The 23465-nt window shown below is 32.6% G+C and overlaps 1 protein-coding gene across 4 annotated transcripts in view; it reads left to right on the top strand.

The window, feature by feature from the left end:
* Positions 1–23465, top strand: part of Rims1 (regulating synaptic membrane exocytosis 1) — a 451978-nt gene that overhangs the window by 192343 nt on the left and 236170 nt on the right. The window contains exons 3-4 of one of the 4 annotated variants that reach the window (XM_027928014.2): positions 2361–2574; positions 3597–3608. In XM_027928014.2, coding sequence (XP_027783815.2) covers positions 2361–2574; positions 3597–3608 — 226 coding nt within the window. Of the gene's footprint in view, positions 1–2360; positions 2575–3596; positions 3672–23465 lie in introns of those variants that run through there. The other 3 variants (XM_071613917.1, XM_027928067.1, XM_071613918.1) reach the window with 3 other exon arrangements.

Genomic DNA, 23465 nt, shown 5'->3' with positions numbered 1-23465 from the left:
GCTTTCCTCCTGCAACAGTGAAGATGAGTAGTTGCAAAAGAAACTGTCTGGCCCACAATGCCTAAAATATTTACAGTGTGACCTTTTACTGAAAAGTTTGCCAGTACCCATACTAAATCATGTTCTGAATTATAGAATAAGTTCATAAGGAAACTCTTCTTAGCCTTGCTTTCTCATTGGTATTTATTGAAATAGATTTGATTGCAGGGGTGGGAGGGTCTCACAATAAATATTTGTCAGAGTTCTGGTATTATTGCATATGGTAATTTTTGAAATAGTAGATTTCCATTGTTGTTTTCTACCAACTTTATCCTAGATTAATGGTACTTGAAGTATAAATGTTTAAAGAATCAAATAATTCTTCAATAAACTGGCCAGATATTCTTGCATTCATTAAAGAAAATATTGTATGTTTTATTCTGTTAAATGAAATTAGCTCACTTTTAAACTGAAAATGTTTTCAGATATTAACTTATGTGCTGGTGCATGCATGTTTGCTTTAATTTTAAGAATTTAGTAGAAAAGGGTCAACTGGCAAGGCAGAAATTAATCATTAAAGTTCTGTTTGATGTAAACAGGAAAGCATAATGAAATCCCAATACCTTAAACATTATGGTGTTTGGACCTAACTTACTTGATACTGCATCTAGAGAGTAGAGTTCCTCACAGGTTTCTTAGATGCAGAGCATCAAGCTAATTCATCTGCTTGAATTAACAATAGCATGTGTCTACCCTGTGTCCTGGGGAATACTCAAATGCAGCAAACAGGCTCAGAGACATAAATGAATCTAATCAGCCATTTCCCAGGAGTTTCTCCTGGCAAAATAACCAATGGCTACTGGCTAGGCTTAGGATAACTCTTGAGTTCTCATTTACAAATCCAAGACATCTTTTCACTGGGGGATTTACTAGATAACATAGTGTTCTATTCAGAATAGCAAAAAAAATTCTATTTATAGTAATTTAAGATTGGGGAACTTCAACTGGTGGTGGGGTATGTGACTTATATTCATTGAAACCATTCTTATGGAACATGGGTTGCCTCAATAACTTTGGTTTTCTTGCCATCAAAAATTATCACTTTATACACCATGGAGTATTACGCAGCACTAAAAAATGACAAAATCATGGAATTTGCAGGGAAATGGATGGCGCTAGAGCACATTATGCTAAGTGAAGCTAGCCAATCCCTAAAAAACAAATGCCAAATGTCTTCTTTGATATAATGAGAGCAACTAAGAACAGAGCAGGGAGGAAGAGCAGGAGGAAAAGATTAACATTAAACAGAGACATGAGGTGGGAGGGAAAGGGAGAGAAAAGGGAAATTGCATGGAAATGGAAGGAGACCCTCATTGTTATACAAAATTACATATAAGAGGTTGTGAGGGGAATGGGAAAAAAACAAGGAGAGAAATGAATTACAGTAGATGGGGTAGAGAGAGAAGATGGGAGGGGAGGGGTATAGTAGAGGATAGAAAGGTAGCAGAATACAACAGTTACTAGTATGGCATTATGTAAAAATGTGGATGTGTAACCAATGTGATTCTGCAATCTGTATTTGGGGTAAAAATGGGAGTTCATAACCCACTTAAATCTAATGTATGAAATATGTCAAGAGCTTTGTAATGTTTTGAACAACCAATACAAAATTATCACTAGTAGCAGCCCTCATACAGATAACTTGATTGAGATGGAGAAAAATAGGGATATGTAAAAAAATCTAAATATATGCAAGGTATGGTTTCAAACTTTTTTTATATTTGCAAGTTGTGTTTTAAAACTTTTTATGTGATGTGGAAAAACTGGAGAGTTCAAATATCATGTATAAGCCCACATTTCTTTATACTGCACTAAATCATTTACAACTCAGATGCCAAATAAATAGGAAGTATTCTCCAGGAATGAAGGCAAAGGAAGACATTTTGTGGAAGACAGATTACCTAGCAATGTAGTATAAAATAGTGTTTTTCAAAGTATGCAGCATGTTCAAATGGTGGGTTATGGAATCAATTGACTGTAAAAAATATTCAGTATTAAACTCAATAGAATAGAAAATATCAGAGAACATATTTTGTTTAGTTTTGGCTTCAGCTTTATGCACACGGGTGTAGTTGTAAAATGTTGAATGCCCAGTTAAACTATTTTGGAAGGTACCTGTCTTAAAGAAGCAGAGGCATGCACTCCATACATGAATTCCACTGCTGGGACAAACAGTGCTTTTATCGATGCTACACAAGTATAACAGTAAATTAAACTAGAACTAGTACTAATACATTTATATGTTCATTTTGCTTTGGAAAAATTGTCTTCTTCTCTCTTCATCATTTACTTAGTTTACCCCCATTGTCTCTTTTGCCTAGGAGATTGCATCAACAGTTTGAAAGCTACAAGGAACAAGTAAAAAAAATAGGGGAAGAAGCGCGGCGTTACCAGGGCGAGCACAAAGATGATGCGCCAACTTGTGGAATTTGCCATAAGACAAAGTTTGCTGATGGGTGTGGTCACCTTTGCTCCTACTGCCGCACCAAGTTCTGCGCCCGCTGTGGAGGCCGCGTATCTCTACGGTCGAACAACGTGAGTGTCCCATGAACACAGAGGCCTGTGGGTGCGGACCAAAACCATGTCTCCTCCAAGCATCAAACATGTGCAAGTTAGGAACCGACTGACCCACATGTATATCTACACAATAGCATTGGCTTTCCACATTTTGTTTGTGTTTTCACAAAGTTCCTTGTAGTGTTAGTGATACACGAATTCCACTGCTGAGAATTCGAATCATAAAAAAGATAGCTGATGGAAAATTCCTGTTCCATACTTACATGAGATTATCTGTGAGGGTAAATTTATTTTTGAATAATGTAGTAAATGAAGATTGAGTAGCCTGATGAATTATAGAATCCTTGTAAATTGTTATGACTCATTCTTCTTGTAAAAAACCAAATGTTAAACATTTTTGGTTTCTGCAACCTAAATTTTCAAATTGAATGGAGGTATGAGGCAGGATAAATTATGTGTCCTTACATGTAACCCAAGAAAACATATTAAACAATTATTAGCCTCTGTGATAGTAATTTCAGATTTACTATCATGTTAAATATAAAAAAAATGTTAAGTTGCTTTTGAAATAATTTATGGCTAAAATAGTTAACATATTTCTCTTCACATTTTTGTTTTTGTTTTTTAAAACATCTCCCACTCTTATATTTCTCTAAATTATGACTATACACATTTTAACATTAACTTGATAAAATTATTTAGTACAATTATATGAATTTTAAGAAAATATTTACTTTCCATAGTAAGCTAATATGTAGTAAATTAACTTTTCGTTTTGAAGAATATTTTAAAACTGGATTTATGATCTGGATTCTAAAAATTTAGGAAATTATTGTGCCAAATTATTGTATCTAATGTAGAATAGGATTCACGTGTTCATTTTTAAATGAAGGATTTGCTTTTCAAAATACTTTTTAACACTTTGAAGAAATACATAATTGTTTCATTAAAATCAATTTATTAATATATGGCTCATTTTGTTTTTTCTCTTCTTCTTTTTCTTCTCTCTCTACTCTGCTTCCTTGGATGCTTTCCCAAAGGAGGACAAAGTGGTTAGAATCCATGCTTTCTTTTCTATCATTTGTTATTATATTGTTGTGAATTTTATTAAGTGAATGTTGCCCTTACTATTGTTAGTCACTATATTTCACAAAGAAATTAAATGCTGAGAAGAACACATTCCCAGTTCTCCTGAAAATAAAAAGATGAACATGACAGAATATTACATTAATATGTAAAGTCTGGGTTGTTTGAGTTCATGAGGACAGTGAAATTTTAATATAGTATATCATTATGAGCTCATTTGTCTTTTTAGCTCATTTAGCTTTGAGAATTACTCCATCTGCTTTCAGGAACAATAAACTAAAATGGGCTTTACCTTTCTGAACACTGATTAGATGCAAAGGCAGGTGATTTGAAACATTATTATAGAATGAATGGGATATACTGACAATATAGAAAATGGATCAAATTCAAATCAAGATATCAAGATAAAATTATTTTCCTATGAACATATGTAGCAGAATTATAATATTGAACCACATCCCCCCCATTTTTTTCCTCTCCATGCATAGAAATCACTTCTTAGGGGAACTAGAGGTCACTTTTAACTCTTATCCACTATAGAAACCACAAAGGCTCTTTGTTCTCGGGAAGATAGGACCCAAGGGGAATCTTCAGTCAATCTCTCCTTTGTATATACTCTTTATATCTTCATTTGGTGTAAATTATAACTTCCTCACAACTCATTAGTCTTCCACTATGAGACTGAAGCAATGAGTATTTCAGTTCACATGTCAACTCAACTGCCTTTGTTCATATTTTTAAAGCTCAAATGATGTACTACAGTGCATAATTAGCAAGCATGACATTACATTGAAAATTAATCTGTGTTTTTAAACTTCATGCTAATATATGTTCATCAGTTTTTTTCTGTGAAAAAGAAATCAGTTTGACAAATTATATAGGGTAATCTGTTTTCACTAAATGTTTTACCTGCAGTATTGGTGGTATGTGGGAATATTTAGGAGATATTACTTTCATATAATAATATACTGTAATAGAAAAAAATATAACTAGAATTTTATACCCGGAGTTTCATAATTATTGTTACTTTAGATGAGTCTAAATTTGAAATGTGGATGATTTTAAATTCCTTTAAAGAATAAAAGTGTAAGTAAATACCAATGCTAGCATTGTGCACTCCTGAAGGGCTGGCCAGACTTGCTGTCCTTTTATAGGACTTCCCCTGTGGGAAGGTGGTTGGTGCTTGTTACAATAACTAACTGCACAATGAGAATTCTAGTGGATTTGGTGGTTCTCAGACTAAAAATAGAATGGAAAGATTATATGCAATATACTCACATTCAATTATTTTCATCATTTTGGTGAAATTGCTTTGTATCTACTACTTTTAGTACTCAGTCATAATTTATTTTAAAACTTTTTTGAGCCTATTGAGGCAATTCTTCAATGAATTGCCTTTCTAGTCCAAGGAAACCAAAGTCAGATTTTGTCTTGGAATTGTTAAAGAAATAACAGAGTATTAAAGTACCAATTGCCAGTCCTTTCCTACTTCCTCTGAGCACTTTTATTTTTGGTTGTCACATTATAATTTGCAGGAAGGTGTGTTCACGTGTGTGTGTGTGAGTGTGTGTGTGTGTGTGTGTGTGTGTGTGTGTGTGTTTGAAAAGGGAAAAAGAAAAAGGATGTCTAAAACTTTTCCAAAACCAATATTCATCTTGATCAATAAAACAATAATGAGTTCTTCTTGGTTTGTTAACTTGGAGAAGAAATGTGATTAAAATTCTAGAGAAAGCCTAAGAAAGGCTAATGTATAAATTTTTTTTTATTAAGTCCAGTGAAATGTTCATTGTCATATTTTTTAGGCAACAGTATTTAGCTCTAAAATTTCATCTTAGCCTAAATCTTGTCTAATAATAAATTGGAAGATTATGGACTATTTTTATAAAGAAAATGGCTATTATAATGAATCATTTTGAAATGGTTGTATATGATAGGTTTTAATAAGAAATTATTTTGTACATGATCATAGTCTTATTGGTAAAATTATGATTATATTTTATTTCATTGAAACCCATCTTTCAGCCTAAATATGTAGATACTTTAAAATTCCCCCATAGCCTGTTTCTGCTGCTTTTATCTTTGTTAGACTCTATTTGGTGGCAGAGGATTGAATTTAGATAGCTCCCTTGATACCATTAACACTTTTCCATAGTAAGTCAGTGGAATTGAATCATCCAAATTCAATTCCTTTGGGATTTCCCATAAATTTCCATTGTTATTAATTTATTTTGAGTGGGATGGATTAGTTTGAATATAGTAACTAAAAATGAATTTTGTACATTTTTAATTTATTCATATTTTCACAAGAAGTGTCAGGATTTTAAAGAATATTTTATAATAAATGCCAGCCTCACTCTGAAAAAAAAAAACACCCAACAATTTTCTTATCCTTTCAAAATGTGAAAGTTATACATACATAAGATTTTTAAAGTATGTGTAAAAATGCTATTTTATATCAAGGTAATGAGGCATTATGTTTACAAACTCACAATTTTATATCTGAACCCTTATAACTTCTCATTAGTGTTGCTCTTAAAAATTATGTTAAATGTTATGTTAATGAAACAAAATGTGTTTTCATTTTTAAGATACTTATAAAAGGTAAGTTTTGAATGGAATTAAACAATAACAGCTGAGTGTGAAACTATCCTTTTCATATGGTATTATCTGTGAGATGGTTGATTTTTAACAACATAAAAATCTCCCCCTTATAGACTCTGCTCTTAAAAAATCAAAGTAATAATTTTATTTTTTTTCCTCTTGCTAGGATTAAATAAATACAAGCAAATCAGCAGAAGCATAACTATTTTAAAATATGATTTGAATGATTGCATTAAATATTTATTATTATTATGAAAAATCTCCTCAGTTATTCATATTTAGTCCATGGCGTGGCTAAGCATATGGTCGTAATTTACAACCTTTCCTCACTCAAAAAAGTGATTTTAAGATTTATCTGGACCCACCTTCTTGTTTTCTTTTTTTCTTCTAGATACTTGAATGGATTTCTCTGGCAGAATTTTTCTTAGAGATTCTTCCCCTAAAGATATTCTATACCTAGACCTATATATAAAAGTGTATAAATTTAGATAAATATATCAATAAAAATGTTAGTATGCATCAAGAGGAGAACTTTCATTAGGCAATTTGGTTGATTAGGTTTCTCAAGGTGTTTTGTCTGGTTTTGTTGTGCTTATCCTAGAGGGGAATAAAACATCAAGTTCAAAAAACTGTTATGCAAGATAAGTCAGAAAGCTGTGAAATTTTAATTACAAATGTGCTTTCAGAATTTGCTACACTGTTTTTCAAGGAATTTTAATCTCTTGCATTTAGCATTACTATTTTGGAAATATTTGCTGATATTCAGTAATGGTTAGGAAGTTTATAGGCCTGGTTAGTATGGTTTTTTTCTCCTTCCGAAATCATTTCTAATAGTTATAAAGTCTGTTTCAAGAAATAATGATTTCACAAATTAGTGTGAAAATAATCCATAGTAGGGATAAGAAATTCATCAAGCTATAGAAAATGAGCCTTTTCTAAGATAAGAAAAGGGCTGTGGTAGGATCAGCTTTCCAGAGCTTAAGAGTAGACTGTGGACAATCTTCCTAATATTTTTGTGAGTATGAATTGTCAGATCTCTTATTTAAATACCTAGCAGTGGAATTTCCTGGTCATGTGATGACTCCATGTTTAATATTTTGAGAAACTGCCAAATTGCTTTCTCAAGCAACAGCACAGCAATAATAAGAGATCCAATTCCTCCACATTTTTTATCAGTACTTGCTATTATCTGTCATTTTGATTAATAACCATCATGTTGCATGTGAAATGAAGTGATATCTCATTGTGGTTTTCACAAAGCCACTTTAATCCAAAATTATCAAGCTACTTTGATACCTCCCAAGATTCACTTTGACTTAGTGGATTTATATTCTTACATAAAATGCTTTATTGGTTAGAAATTTCATGGAATAATTCAGTTTCTTCTCTGTTTATTATTTTCCTAAATTTGAATTACATAAATTCTTATTAATCTATATAAATCAATCAGGTCAGAAGCTCTGTGAAATTTAAAATTACGTGGAATCTAGTACCTGTATGGACTAATTATTCCTAGAGTGCAAACAAAGAGAATTTTATCTCTGATTGAAAAGACAGTTTTTTTAAACTCACAAAGAGAACTAGCAAGTTCAGTTTTACCTCTGAGCCAAAGGTACAAAATTAACACAGAAAGATAGATCCATACCTTAAAAGGCTGTCTTTTAGGGTGCATAAGATGTTTTCTCTAGCAGTAAGACATAAACACATAAAGACCAACAAACAGATTTCTGTGATTTACTACCCAACTTATAGTATATCCCTGATGCTTACCATGCAACATATTTCTTCAGTAAATACATTTTCTATCAGTGTTGCCCTTAGTGGAAAATATAGTATAGTCACAGGCCCATTTTACTGACAGTGGTAGAGCCATTCCACTCCCTTAAGGTTGATGTTTAAATGGTGGTTTTTTTTTTTTTCCAGACTTATAATTTTATCTTATTGCCAACTTTAAACCCAAAGTATATCTCCTGTAAGACTTTTGTCTATTGTTTTATTTTGATGTTTTGTTTTGTTTATCTAGTCTGACAAGCTGAGTGGATTCTTTAATGCATTTACATTAATTTCCTTATTGACATAGTTTTGTTTGTTTCTATTTTCACTATTTGGATTGGGTTTTCGTTCCTCCATTCCTTCTTTATGCTTTCTTTATCATGATATCAGTACTTTCTCGTCATATTTTAGTACTTTCAGTGATTTTCTTTTTCAGTATGTTTTGTTATTTTTCTAATAGCTTTAGGGTTTTCAGTATACATCTGACTGACATGAATCTGCTTCACATTTGCACTACCTTCATTTCTGGGAGGGATAGAATTAATTAATTCTATATGACTTGTTGCTCTCCCCCACCCTTTCTGTGTTGCTTTTCTTCTTATATATACTAATCCTAAATTATATAAAAGGCAAATAACACATTGCCACAATTATTACATTATCTAATGTGAGTCTTTTAAGAGAGTTGAGAGGAGAAATGAGAACAAGTACGTATTTCAGGGTCAGTTTTATTAAATTTGTATTTATTAATTTTGGTTCTCTTCATTTTTTTTTCCTGTAGATTCAAGCTACCATGTTTGTCTTCCCCTCACTCCAAAACATCGCTCCCACCCACTTCGTTTATCCTGTTATTGTCAAATATGTTTTATTTCTGTGTGTTAGAGGCTTAGTAATACTCATATGAATATAGTTTTGTACAATTTTAAAAATCATTTACATGAACAAAAGAAGAGGAACATAAAATTATACTTCTATACTTATCTACATAATTATCTTTACCACTGTACTTTGTTTTGTTTTTTCCTTTTATGAAGATTCACAAAATTGTCTGGTGTCACTTTGAACTTTGAATTGGATCTTCCAGCAGTGAATTATGTCAGCTTTTCTTTATCTTGGAAAGCCCTTAAATAATCTTCATTTTTTAAAATAAACTTGCTGGATATAGGATTCTTTGTAGACAAGTGTTTTCTTCTTTCACATTAAATATGTCACATCACTGCCTTATGGGCTCTATTGTTTATTTATGAGACACCAGCAGTTAATTTTACTGAGATTACCTTGTACATATTGAATATATGCTGTTTTAATAATTTCTGTCTTTCCATGTGCCCTATGAAACTGTGTCTGGGTATGGAACTCTGTGCTTTTTTCTACATGGAGTTCATTCAATTTCTTATATGTATAGATAACTTTTTTTAATAAAATTTGAGGATTTTTCAAACCTGCACAATAACCTCCATCTTCACCACTAGAACTTATTTCTCGTTGCTGATTCTCCTTTTCATTGGTTTAGGAGCTAGCTGTGCCTTTTTAGTGAAGTCTCTTTGCCCCCACAGTGCACAGTCTCTGATGTCGGCCACAACCTTGGGGTGCACACATCACTCTGATCTATTCTCCATCAGTGAAAACAGTTTTGTTTTGCTTGTTTTGTTTTCAAACCACTCTATGTTTTTCTTTTGCTCTCCCCCTATTAAACCTCTAGAGGCCTCTGCTAGTGTCACTCCAACTGTTAGTCTCCACTAATTACTTAGCCACTTTTTTCATATATGATTATAGTACCTATTTTTATCCTTTTTATTATTATTAAAGCTTTATAGTTAGATATACATAGTAGTTGAATTTATCCCAACAAACTCATACATACATGGAAATCAATTTCAGTTCATGATCCTCCCCTTTCCCTCCCCCTTTCTCTCCTCTCCCATTCTCCTTCCTCTACTAGACTTCCTTTTTACTCTCCATTAATTTACATTTGATTGGTGCTTTATATAATCTTGTACTTCCTTCCTCTCTTTTCTTTATTTTACTCTAGCTCCCATATATGAGAAAACATTTGCCCATTGACTTTCCGAATTTGGCTAATTTCACTTGGCATGATAGTCTCCATTTCCATCCATTTACTGGCAAATGCCATTAATGGCTGAGTAGAACTCCATTTGTGTGTGTGTGTGTGTGTGTGTGTATACACACACACACACACAAACACATACACATACACATACACATATCACGGTTTCTTAAACCATTCATCTGTTGATTCCATAATTTAGCTATTGTGTACTTAGCCAATTCTTATATTATTTTCAATAATTCTCTGCGTTTAATTAACTCAATAATCAGCTAATTAAAATTGAATCCCTTTGCAGGGGTAATTTTGAACATTCTTTAAATCCTGCTCCATTTCCTGGCTATCTCTTGTCTTAGCTGGCTATCTCCCTAGTTCCTGCTCTTTAACATCTAGTGTGTCTACTTTTTCACTTATTGCTTCTTAGCCTCCTCTTAACTAATCACCAACAGAATCTCTGGTGTTTGTGACAATGCTAAAACCTCTGAATTTTCTGAACCTCTGTTTCAAATGAAGCCAGTATCCTTTGGGAAAGCTACAGAGATTTTTCTCTTCTTATGACCTGCCTCTCCTGGCCAGACCCTTTGTACCTCATCTGGGCCTGGGTATAGAGACAGCAACCTCTTTCTCTTTGATAGACAGTTCTGCTATATGTGTGAGGCACTGATTAGAATGAGTAGTTCCTGGTCTTCTTGGCTAGCTTTTCTTGGCACAGAACCTCCACACAATAATCATGCTGGCATGAGTATGATTAGGGTCCAGTTATCTGACCTTGCCACACCTAACAGAGAGCTTCAACCCTGAGAGCAGCAGCTGGGTGTAGGAAAAGTCCTGGCCACTTATTTGCACTGCCTATAGTAGAGCTTCTGCTGGATGTGGAGTGAAAAATGTTGTTGTGCCTCAGTAAGAGGGGCCATTGCAATCAATAGGCAAAACTGGGAGGAGGGAGTTCTTTGATACAACCACCTAGAGTGGAGCTTCCATCTTGCTGATCTGAGAGGGGAGAAGAAAGGGAACTGGTTGTGGTTCAGTGCAACAGACTCTTGCTGTTGTGTGGAAATTTGGGGAGTTCCTTTAATGTTTTTCCATGTGCTACATACACTTTGGACAATTTCCGGAGACTTGAAATGGCTGCTTTAAACCCTAATCTGTATCAATTTTGACCCTTTTGTTTAGGAAATGTTCGCAGACCTTCTAATATAATTACATTGGAAATGCTATTCAAATAGACTCTTCATGGTCCTGTGTTGATTTATTAATTCACTTATTCATTTTTATTTGTTTCTTTATGTGTAGGTTTTTCTCTCATCAGGAGATAGATATATATATAGATATATATATATATATATATATATATATATATATATATATATAGTTAATTTTTCTTTCAAAATTACTATCTCAATCTTTTCCATAAATGCAGTTTCGCTGGTGATGCATGGCAAAGTGCTTTTTGATCAATTTAATATGAAAGTTGTTTAGTATTCAGGAAAAATCAATTGCATTTAATCACCAAGTTCACTTTTGTTTAACCAAGCAGCCATAAAAATTAATTATGATAATGAAGAGTAAAGTCTTTCCCTAGGTAACATGCACTCATTCATTCATTTATTCAAGGATTTTTATTTTATCTTGACTATGTTAAATTCTATGCTTGATATAATATGTATATAAGAAATCCCTTCTTTCATAAATTTATTAATGAATTCATCTTAAAAGTATGCATTTATATATGTGTGTACATGTATAATAAATATAATGCTAAAATGATGAAAAATAATTTTTTGGTATGCTATATTAAAAAATAAATAGAATTCACTAGAAATCCTTGTTAGTATGCAGGATGATGACTGGTAATTTAACCAACATTTCTACTCAAATCTTTTAGCTCCACAAACATTTTATGCCTATTTGCTTATAAAGGACCAGTCTATGACCATGACCTTTTATAATATAAGTTTTGAGGATATTTTTTTAAAAATTGAAAAAAATTGCAGTATATATTTTAAATTTATTAGAATAGTTTTCCAGATACTTTAATAAAAAAAAAACAAAAACAAAACATGTTCTAAATTGTACTACCATAACTTGAGGTTAGATATCTAGATCTGAAGGAGTCCTTGTTTTTAATGCCTTGCTAGCATTTAATAAATAAATTTATTAATTGGAAAATTTATTTTATGGTTGTGTAATATGTATATGTAATATTTGCATACATAAATTTCAACAGCAAATATTTTGCTTTATAATGTTGGAAAAAATAAATTTTGAATTAGTTTATGATAATGAAGATCAAAGTCTTTCCCTAGGTATTGTAAAAGATTTAATTTTCATACAAATCAGTCAAGTGTTTATATTGACCAATAAAATGCTTTTGTAGCTAATAATATGGGTAAAAGTAGAAAATGAAGTTTTCCATGGGAAAAATACTATGCTCTGTGACTCTTTAGTTAGTTCTAGGGTATTTGAAAATGTTTGTGTCCTATATAGAAAGATGAAGACCAGCCATATGAGTCATTGAGCAAGGAGTACACTTAAAATTTTTTTGGGGGGAAGTGGGGTACAAGCCAAACTATGTATGAAATCACAAAGAAAAGATGCTCATGATGTACTTTAAGTAAAAAAAAAAAAAAAATTCTAGGGGAAGTGTCAAGTCAAGCCTTGGAGTGGTGTTTGGGATACATGACCACAAAGTTTTTGTTTTTAATTATATTCTAATTCTTAGATATTTTCCTTGTCTTGTTGCCATATTTTACTTTTAGACTTGCTAAGACTTTAATTCTTATTATTATTACTTTTTAGATTTGTGTGTCATACTAATGTATAATTGTTCCCTGTAAGACTGTATCTTCTGAGATCTAAATATTTTTAGTTCTCTTAAAATTTACAGTTGCTGGAGATGCCTAAAGTGTGATTAAATATCAGAGAACAATTTAAAGAAGTTTAAGTAATATTTATGCTTCAAATATAGATTGGATTAAGTTGCCATCTAACAATAATTGCCAACTTCCCTTAATATGTACTGCTTTTTTATATTTTCATGCATTTCTTTAATTTTTTTCAGTGTTAATTTTTCCAATTGATGAAGAACTGTCTACCAAAGACCAAGACCCTGAGCATCTCAGGCAGCTAGGTCTTACTGCACCTTTTACATTTCTTCATTATAACATGTGTAGCCTTGGCTTATAAAATTTTTGAAGGCATGGAAATACTAAATACATCCTTGAATACTCAATGATGAACATATTTCTTGTCAAACAATATTCACCCAATTCATAGTCATTGAAATAAACTGTTAATTAAAGGAGTGTGATGGTGCACACTTGTAATCCAGTGACTCAGGAGGCTGATGTAGGAGGATCACAAGTTTAAGGCCAGCCTCAGCAACTTAACAAAACCCTATTTCAAACAATAATAAAAAAAAAAAAAAGCTGGGATTGTAGCTCAGTGGCAAAGCACACCTGTGTTCAATCTCCAGTACAAAAAAAGATAGAAAAAGAAAAGGTTCTCTTCAACTGTGATATTTTATAAGTGTGTTAAATGTTAATATCAATAATTAAGTAATGTTTATTAAGTATGCCTTTCTCAAACACTAGATTAGAAAGCGTAATTCCTGTGCAGTTAATGTCAGAGATTCCACAGATTCCACAGCAGCCTTAGGAATTCCTGGGGCACCAGCCCAGTTCAGTAGTTTTGTAATTACTCTTCTTGAACCACACAGTTGGCACTGAGCTATTTAGGAAACTTCAATACTCAACTGATTCAGTCTTTCATTTCTATGAAGTATAATGTGTTCTCTTATTTTTCTTTAAGAGAACTTTCTTTTTCTAGAGATGGTGGTGCATACCTGTGATCCCAGCTGGTAAGGAGGCTGAGACAGCAGGATTGTGAGTTCAAAGCCAGCCTCAGCAAAAGCAAAGCACTAAGCAACTCAGTGACACACTGTCTCTAAATTAAATACAAAATAGGGCTGGGGATGTGGCTCAGTGGTCAAACCCCATTCATCCCCCCCCCAAAAAAAAAAAACCCACTATTCTCCAGCCCTTAAAATGTAAACATATTTCATTTTCCATATCCATATTTTCCTGTATTTTTATTTTCAATTTTTCATGAAGAATGGAAGTTGGACTATTATGATAAATTAGTATAGTGTAGAAAAGTTAGTAGAGATTGATTAAAAGAAAGAAATTATATAATTGATGCATCTATTGTTTCTTTAAAAGTGCAATTTTGATTAATCTGTTTTGAGTTTTTTTTAAAGTTTCTTTGTCCTCAAGATAAAAGAAAAAGTTATACAAAGATATGGCTAATTGTCAGTGTCTTACTGATGTTCTTAGTGTGTTCTTTTGAACTAAAGGTGAATCTTTCTTCAACTAAGTTGATTATCTCCTCAGTCATCATTTCTCACTTTTTTACATGATCCTCTCCTTTAATTATGTTTATAATGAATTTCCTGGAATTTTCTTCTCATACTTTTTCCTTCACCTTTACTTCCATTACTGATATTTTTAATGAAATCCCAGAGCTGAATCCCACCATCATATATGTGTGTGTATGTATGTATGTGTGTGTATATATACATACACATACATATATATGTATAAATATGTAAATATATATATTATAATGCACCAATAAAAATATGGGAAGAATCTCAAAGTTGTTCTTACATGATCATCCTCTCAGCTGAGTTTTGAATCATCAGAAAGACAAACACATTATTCTGTTTTGATGGAAGAAATATACCTCAAAATAATTTCAGGGTTTCATTTTTATGTAACATTTTCCAAAAATTTTCTAATATTATATAATATGACTGTTTCTTAGAGCCCATTTGTTCTGATGCCTCCAAAAAGTCCAACATTTTTTCAAAGGTAATTTTCATCCATCGTTTCTTCTTTGAAATTTGAGATTGATCCATTTGAATTTTTTGTTTTAGACAAAGAGGAAAGCTTTTGTTTTCTATTAGTCATAACTGCCAATTTCTTGGAAAATGTAAGAAGAATACCATTGGGAGGATGTCAGGCAGCAGGGAGTTCAGGGCATGGAATCTTGATCCTTCTGGCCCTGTGCCACTGCACTGTACCACTCCTGTCTTGCCTGCCTACAGCTGTTTTCCTAGCACCATCCAGGGCATTAATATTCATTTCATTCCAGTTGTTTTGCGGATCATGCTTCTCTGGAGCCAAGGAAGGAGTCTCTGAGTTTCTGAGTATTTATGACAGAGTTCTGATTGTTCTAATAAATAGAAAGCAGAACTTCAGGACAACCTCAGCCTGTCAGTCCAATGTATTAGCAGATATTCAAGAAGCATCTCAACTGCAACATGTGCAAAACCCAGCTCCTCTTTTTACCATTCAGACCAGATTGTGCCAGACTTCTTCACTGCAGTAAGTGGCTACTCCATTATTTATTATGCATAAACCAAAAATCTTGAAAACCTCCTGACCTCATCTTTTTTTTTCCCCTCTTTTTCATATCTTGTATCCAATCCATCAGGAAACTGTTACATCTCCCTTCAACATATTCACAATGCAATTCTTATCACGTATACTTTTATCAGCCTGGTCCAAGACACCATCTTGTCTGAATTATTGCATTGAAGGATAGTAGCCTTTCCTTCCAGCCTCTCAACATCTCTGAGCCACTCCCAAAAACCAATCTCAACTAAAATAACTGTTGTAATGTATAAACCAGATAATACCACAATCTCTATTTAAACCCCTTTACTAACTTCCTATCTCATTTAGAATAAAAGCTAAAACCATTACAATTATTCTGTGACCTTTACTTACATACACGTCTCCCTCCACACCTCCATCTGCCTTTTGTCTTCTGGTCTGTGTTCTTCCTGTCCTTAGAGTATACTAAACAAAAACCTGCCTAGGGTTCCTAGCATAGCTCTTCTCCTGAAACAGTCTTTTCCTTCCTCACTCCCAAATTCTCTTCAGTTCTCTGCTCAACCGCTATGTTATCAAAGCAGCTCTAATTGCTCCTTATAAAATTGTGGCCACCTCTCTACCACAGAATATCATTTCCCATTTGCCATGTTTAATTTTTCTCAATAGTCCTTTCCTTCTGAAAAAATATATATAGCTGTTTCTTTGCTCATGTGAGCTTTATGAAAAAAAAAGGAGACTGTTTTGGTATCTGTGTTATTCCCAATGCCAACAACAATACCTGATGCAGACTCAAAAAATGTGTGATAAATACTGAGAATTAAGTGTTTGGTTCTGGATTTGTGGAGTCAGTTCCCTGTCAGCAGTACTGTCTGCCATTTTTCAGTCAGCACAGTCCTTCTACCTTGAGAAGCCCACTGGGTAACACCCTACTGGACTTTGTATGCCATATTTGCCTTTGGAAAGGTAATGAATAGTATGGCAGTATGTAAAAACGTGGATGTGTAACCGATGTGATTCTGCAATCTGTATACAGAGGAAAAATGGGAGTTCATAACCCACTTGAATCAAATGTATGAAATATGATATGTCAAGAGCAATGTAATGTTTTGAACAACTAATAAAAAAAATGAAATGTGCAGCCATAGGGCAGTATGCAGAGCCATGGCACAGCTGAAATAGGCTCTCTTTGCTTTCATCCACTACACCCCTTGTTTGTCCTTGCTCCAGGAATCACTGGGTGGCCCCTTTACTTCTCAGGCTTTCTTTTGTCTGTGTTGGATTGTGAACTGATCATTGTTTTACTCAGCCAATTCTTAGTACTATATTTTCCAAAACTTTCTCCCCAAGTTTTTAGCTTCTTAATCGTATTCATCATTGTTCTACAGAATGTATCTAGATTTCATTATTTTGTACTTTTATAGCCTTTGGAAGATTAGGAAATTGCATTCTTGAATTGAAATTGAATTCAAGTTGAACTTATATATATACAAGTAATTTTGAAAATGTTGGCCTTTTCAATAAATAATGTAAGTCCTTATACAGAATAAAAACCATTCTCCCAATGTAATAACTTATGGTTTATGCTAAATTCAACATGAATAATTTAAATTTTTATTCTAGAATGGATAGCAAAAAAGAATTTAAAATACTTTTTGGTGAATATTTTCAAAAATTACTTTGGTATTTTTATTTCGTTCTTATGTAGCACCAAATGACGTTTTCCTCTTGAAGATCTTAATGCTGCAATCTCTTGCTGAGTTGTCTGGCTCATTGGTGAAATCCAGTAATAAGTTTGGGTCTTAGTTGCTGCAATGGAAAAATATCAAAGTTTTGAAGTGATTTTCAATTAGCAGTTAGTATTACATCAACAAGGCTTTATATAAGACATTTTTAAAAATCATTTCATCATAAAACACAGACACAAATAATATAATCTATAATATGTTCAATTTAATAATGAGAATGTTTTCTGAAATATTACTATATCAAACATCAAATGAACACTGGCAGTAATTTTTTTCTAGTAATTCTTTAATTTTTCTTCTTCTTCTTTTTTTTTTTTTTTTTTTTTTTTGGTCATGCTGGAAATTGTACCCAAGATCTTATGAGTAGTACACAAGTGCTGTATCACTGAGCTAAACACCTGCCCCATGCAATTCTTTTAAAAAGAAAAAACTTTGTATTATTTAAACACAGTGCCGAACAGTAACTTTTCATTGCTGAAGTAAGATATTGTGATGATTGGAGAAAAATGAAGGAATTATTTTCTTGGCACAATTAGTAAGTGTAAGTCAATAAAAGGACTACTTTTATAATTTGTTTTTACATTAGTATATCACTTTCAAAAGTTTCTGCAAATTAGTTGCCAGCATGCATTATTTTATCTACACTGGAGTCATAATAGTTATTATAAGTCAAAGTCTTCATAGGTAGAAGTGAAAAGTGAGGCCAGGGAAGTATAGTAATTTCCTAATGTCAAAATGCTAACAGTATGTTGTTGAAAATTCAAGATATCTGCCTGAGAGCTTTTGACTTAAAAATAAGATCATTTTGTTAATTTTCTCTAAGACAAATTCTTATTATAAAAATTCTATACTGCTTATAACATTCCAAAGGAAATATTAAATATCATATGTTACTTGGAAACAAATATTAACTCCTTCATTTTGTTTTAATTGCTTGGATAGTGTAGTCTGTGTTTTCCTGGTGATTTGCTTACCATTTACCAGAAGTCTTCAAATATAGGCAGTATTCAGTGAACTTTGAATAAATGAATGAATGGCACTTCTCTGTACTTGTTTTCCTCAATTAAGTTTTTTTTTTTTTTTTGTTGTTGTTGTTGTTTTGAAATGCCAGTGTTTAGAACCCTAAAATGTAATTTTGTATTTTAGCATATCTCTTACCTAAAACAAAATCTTTAGCTTTTTTTTTTTTTTTTGCTACTGTTTAGAACTTTCTTAGCAAATCTGTGCCCTCTGGTTTTTCCTTCTGCACTCTATCCATATTACAAAAAGTGACAGGAATATACAGTTCTCTTCTCACACATTATTCTAGAAGATTCTTGACTAGAGCAAAATAACACGAAGTTCCCACAGGCCCTTCTGTTTAATCATGTTCAAATAGGAACAACCTCAATACTGAATGGTGCATGCATGACAGATGGGAAGACATAGAGTTTAATGTTTTAGACCATTCTCTTAAGTTTTGCAAGGAATCTAGTTTCTCTTTTATGAATGCTTTTAATCATGCACTCATACACTTTTTGGCCATTTGTTTATTACTAATTGGAACAAATCACTTAAATTCCAAACTTCAGTAGTCACATGTTTGAAAGTAAAAGACTTACAGGCATTGAACTGTTAGACATTCATAAAGTAGCACAGTATCAACAAAGTATAGTATTATTAGAAACTGATTTCATCCTTATTTCAATTTACCTTTTTTTAGAAAGAACATAATTTTAGAATTCTGTGACCCAAATTCTTAATGTATGCAGAAATTTTGCCATCCATTTAAAGTCAGTTGAATGTATACTGTCAAGTTGATGGCTTACAATGTGATTAAATTTGCTACATATATTTGGGTTTGTCTTTATTTAGTTTTGTTGGTGCTCTGTAAAAAGTTTTTAATCCCCATTTAGATTTTTGGTTAATGAATTACAAATATTAAATAGAATTTTATATACTCAATAATATTATTCCTTAATGAGTTACTATAGATTTTTGTGATAAGACTTTCTGCATTATTTCTATTTATTTCAGAAAGAACTCAGTAATTAATTCTACTAATTTGGGGCTTAGCAAATATTTAGTCTTCTGCATCTTTCTCAACTGTAGGATTATTGTCATCTAATTTATAGTAGGCAATACAAAATTTCCAACAATGACAGTTGGAGGATCATTCATGTCCATTATTTCTTATATCACAATGTCTTCTTTTGAAACTGATTTTTTGGGGGTTTGCATTCACAGAAAGCCTTAAAAATAATATTATGTTTTAAGTATTTCATTATGGACAATGATACAAATATGAATGTACATACTTAAACATTTTAGAGCTAGCAGGAGTTATTCCTAATGACAGAACATCAATATGTAATCACTGTTACACTCTTTTTCTCCTCCTGCATAATATGAATTCCTTGTGACATTGCAGAGTTGACCGCTGAGGCAGTTTGCAGGAGAGTGGGGAACCCTGGAGAGTTTGGATTTAGGTACAAGTCCAACCTTCTTCTAATGATTGGCTACTCACTTGGACTGTCTATCTCTCAAGTCTGTGGAGGGTTGAGCAGTTTCCAAGGTCAATTCCTTTAACACTTAGCTTAGAGTGTGGAGATCCTTGTTAGGTTGATGGCAAGAGTCATCAAGATGTGCCAATACAAATGTTCAGGAAGGGAGTGTTGTCTAATAAGAAAATAATTCTGGGCAGCTTGGGTGTGGATCAGCAGTAGAGCGCTTGCCTCCCATGTGTGAGGCACTGGGTTCAATCCTCAGCACCATATTAAAGTAAATAAACAAAATAAAGATACTGCATCGATGTATAACTAAAAAATATTGAAAAAAAAAGAAAAGAATTCTGAATGGATGCCAAGATGTAATTAAAAGAAGAAGAGTAAAAACCACATAAGAGACCATTGTCAGAACCAAGAAAACTGCAAGTCCACCGAAGGTAGCATTCCTGTGCAGTGCTACATATTGATTTAGCATAGGACAAATTTCCAAGTATTTTTAATTAAAGAGTTACTCTTATCAACCCATCAAATTACATTTAAGTAGCTATTTGATCTTCTGAATTTCCTTACTCTCCAGTGATAAGCAAAAATTTTCTGTAAAAGACCAGCTATTTTAACTTGTGTGGATTTCATAATCTCTATCACATTGACCCCACTCTGCTTTTTAGTTTCAAAGCAGCCACAGGCAGTGCAAATGTGTGGTCATAATCCAGTATGCCTTTACTTATGGAATCTGAACTTTTGTATAATTTTTACATGTCATGAAATATTACTTTTTATTTTTTTCTCTCACCATTGAAAAATAAAGAACTATTCTTAGCTCCTGAGCCATACAAAATTAATGGCAGGTATGATTTGGCCCATGGGACCCAACTTGCTGACCCTTGCTTTAGTACATTAACTCTCTTTTGATCAGTACTGCCAATCAGTCCTTACTGGAACAAAAGGAGCAATGTCTCATCATAGTATTAATTTTACCTTTGGTTTCCCCTCTCTCTTACTAAAAGAGAGAGAGAATACATTTTTCATTGGGTCATGATATTAAGTAAGATGATATGAAAGATTTAGCATAATTATTCAATAAAATACCTACTATACAATATATCACAATCATATAACATTAATATATATTATAATTGTATAAAATAATGTAATTTTCTAATATATAATGCATTATATAAATTACCTAAAGAAATCATGTTTATGCATATAGGTGTAACTTAATACTATATACACATTATTCTTTTTATTAAGAAGAGGACACTTGCCTTCTTAATCATAGATTCCTAAATTTGTCATCCAACTGGAGTACTTTGTGTTAACAGTAGAAATTATCTTAAGAAGCTTGTTGTGTTAAATTTTAAAACCAAACATATTATTGCATTTGTTAGATGACCGTTCTCAAAATCTGTTAATCAACATTTATGACCGTTTTTTTTTTAGATAAAAAGTAAAATATATGGACTTTATTATAAAATAAGACATTTTAATACATATGTATGACTTTTGCTCTTAAATTACAATGTTACATAAAAATTGATAAATTGTGACTTACCACAAGTTAAAAAGAAAGCGAAGGAATCCTTGAGCACATTAGGAAAGAAACATCTTTTTTATAGTCCCTAGGCTTTAAAATTTACCAATGCCAAATCATTCCCCCCCCCACAATTTTTTTATGTGTAAAAGAGATGCCTTTCAATGATGGAAAAATATATATTCTTTTCTTTGACTACAACTTTTACTCATTTGTGGCATCTTATCAGAATCATTCTGATGTAATATTTTATGTTTGTCTCTTGTGAACAAGAAAAATATACTATGTAACTTTTAAGGAACTTCAATTTCACTTTCCAACTGTGATCTGCTTTCTTTCTCCCTTTCAGATAATAGTGATATATACCGTGAAATATTTTTTGTTTGTTTAATCTCCTAAATTGTGTGCATTGTGTCACATGGAAATATTCTTCTGGAATATATTCTTTCAACTTTTAGTGGTATGTACTGTGTAGTAAGTTCACAAAGTTACTTGAATCATCTAGTTTATTTACATTAGATTAATTATTAATGCAAAAATCTATCCTGTGAGGCTAGCAGGAAATTCTGTATTAGTAATCACTGAAATTAATCCTCCTGGCCTTATGCCTCCCATAAGCTCCTCCCTTGTTCCTTTTGTGTACGCTACCAAAGCATTTTATAAAGGCCTATCTGGTTACCAAGTCCCCACTGCCTACCACAAAGACTCTAGAGGTTCTGAACCATATCTGACTTATGGAGATCTTTGATGAAGCTGAGGACCCATTCCTCTGATCCAGATTTTGGGGAAATGTAATTAAAAATAAAATCTTCTCCAAACCCAGAAATCCTTCACACAAAGATACGAGGGGAAGAAAATACTTTATTGTTGAATAAGCATTAAACCAGAATGTGATGCATATCATAGATCCTCTACTAAGAGGTTGCAAAGATAGAAGGAAATCCCCACCTAGAAGAGACAACCCATTCCATTCATGTTCTTAGGAGGCATAGTAACTTGTCCTCAAGCAAAAGGATATAAGTAACACCATTTGTCATGTCCTAAATTCTCCTAGTAATTGGGGTGGCCATCTGTGTTAGATGTGACTTTATCCAAAGGGAAAATAAGCTTTTCCTATCTTTGTGACAAGAAGTACTTTTTCAAGACAGAGCCAAGAAAAAGCTAAATTAGAGTATGCTGAAGTTAGGCTCCTTACCCTTTGTGGGATAGGGGTGCTCTCTTCCTTGATGATTGCATTTCAAAGAGATGGCTCCTGGTCCTTATGAAAAACAATGCTGGGTTCAAAGCTGTCAAGAGGCTCATTTGGCTTTTAAAAAGATTTAAAAATTGTGCTCTGTATGTGTAATATGAATTGTAATGCATTCCGCTGTCATATATAAATTAAAAATAATAATAATAAAAAATATTTAAACAAAAAAAAAACCAAAAAAGAATATTTGCATCAATGTTCATCAAAGGGAAAGAAAAGATTTACATACACTTCAAACAGGGAGAGAAAGAAATTACAAGTCTTTAAATAAATGCTATAAGAAAACCAAGGGAGGGAATCTCAGTTTACTTTCAACACAGGGAATTAAATATCACTTTTCCTTGTTTTCTTTTTAAATTTGTATTTGTCCATACACAGCTTCCCTGTACCCACAACACAGCCCTTCCCTTGAAGCTTTCACCTCATACCCAACACCAAGTAGCATAAATGAGTTTTTGGTATCCCTCCAGCTGCCAACCTTCTTTAAGACTGGGGCATCTTCCAGGATTCTTCTCATAAAATTCACATTGCTGTCGTATTTTACAAAGAGTCCCTGAAACAAAGAAATAGAGAAGAGTTGGCCTGATTTGAATATAGCTTTAAGAATCCAGGGACAATAAATAGATTATTATCTTAAATTACTTTCCCACCACACTAATAGCATTACACTTAACTCCATAAGTATTTTTGAAATGAGCCAAACGGAACAGAACCTATTAATAATTGCAGAAACAAAATCAAACCCACACCCTATTTTTTTTGTGTGTGTGTGGAAACATTTCTTCCTTTTTTGTCCTTAGTACCATGTACATTTTGAGGTCTTAATCTTTGTAAGAATACTATTCCATCTTTGATATTTCCAAATTGTGTGTAATTCCAGATCATTTTTGTAACAGGTTAACTCTTTAGTTTCTCTAACATAGGCATAGTTATTGCTCTCATTTTATTTACTGCCTTTGAACATTTTT

This window comes from Marmota flaviventris, chromosome 6, assembly GCF_047511675.1.
Source record: "Marmota flaviventris isolate mMarFla1 chromosome 6, mMarFla1.hap1, whole genome shotgun sequence".
Lineage (NCBI taxonomy): Eukaryota > Metazoa > Chordata > Mammalia > Rodentia > Sciuridae > Marmota > Marmota flaviventris.
This window is presented reverse-complemented; position numbering and strand designations above follow the sequence as displayed.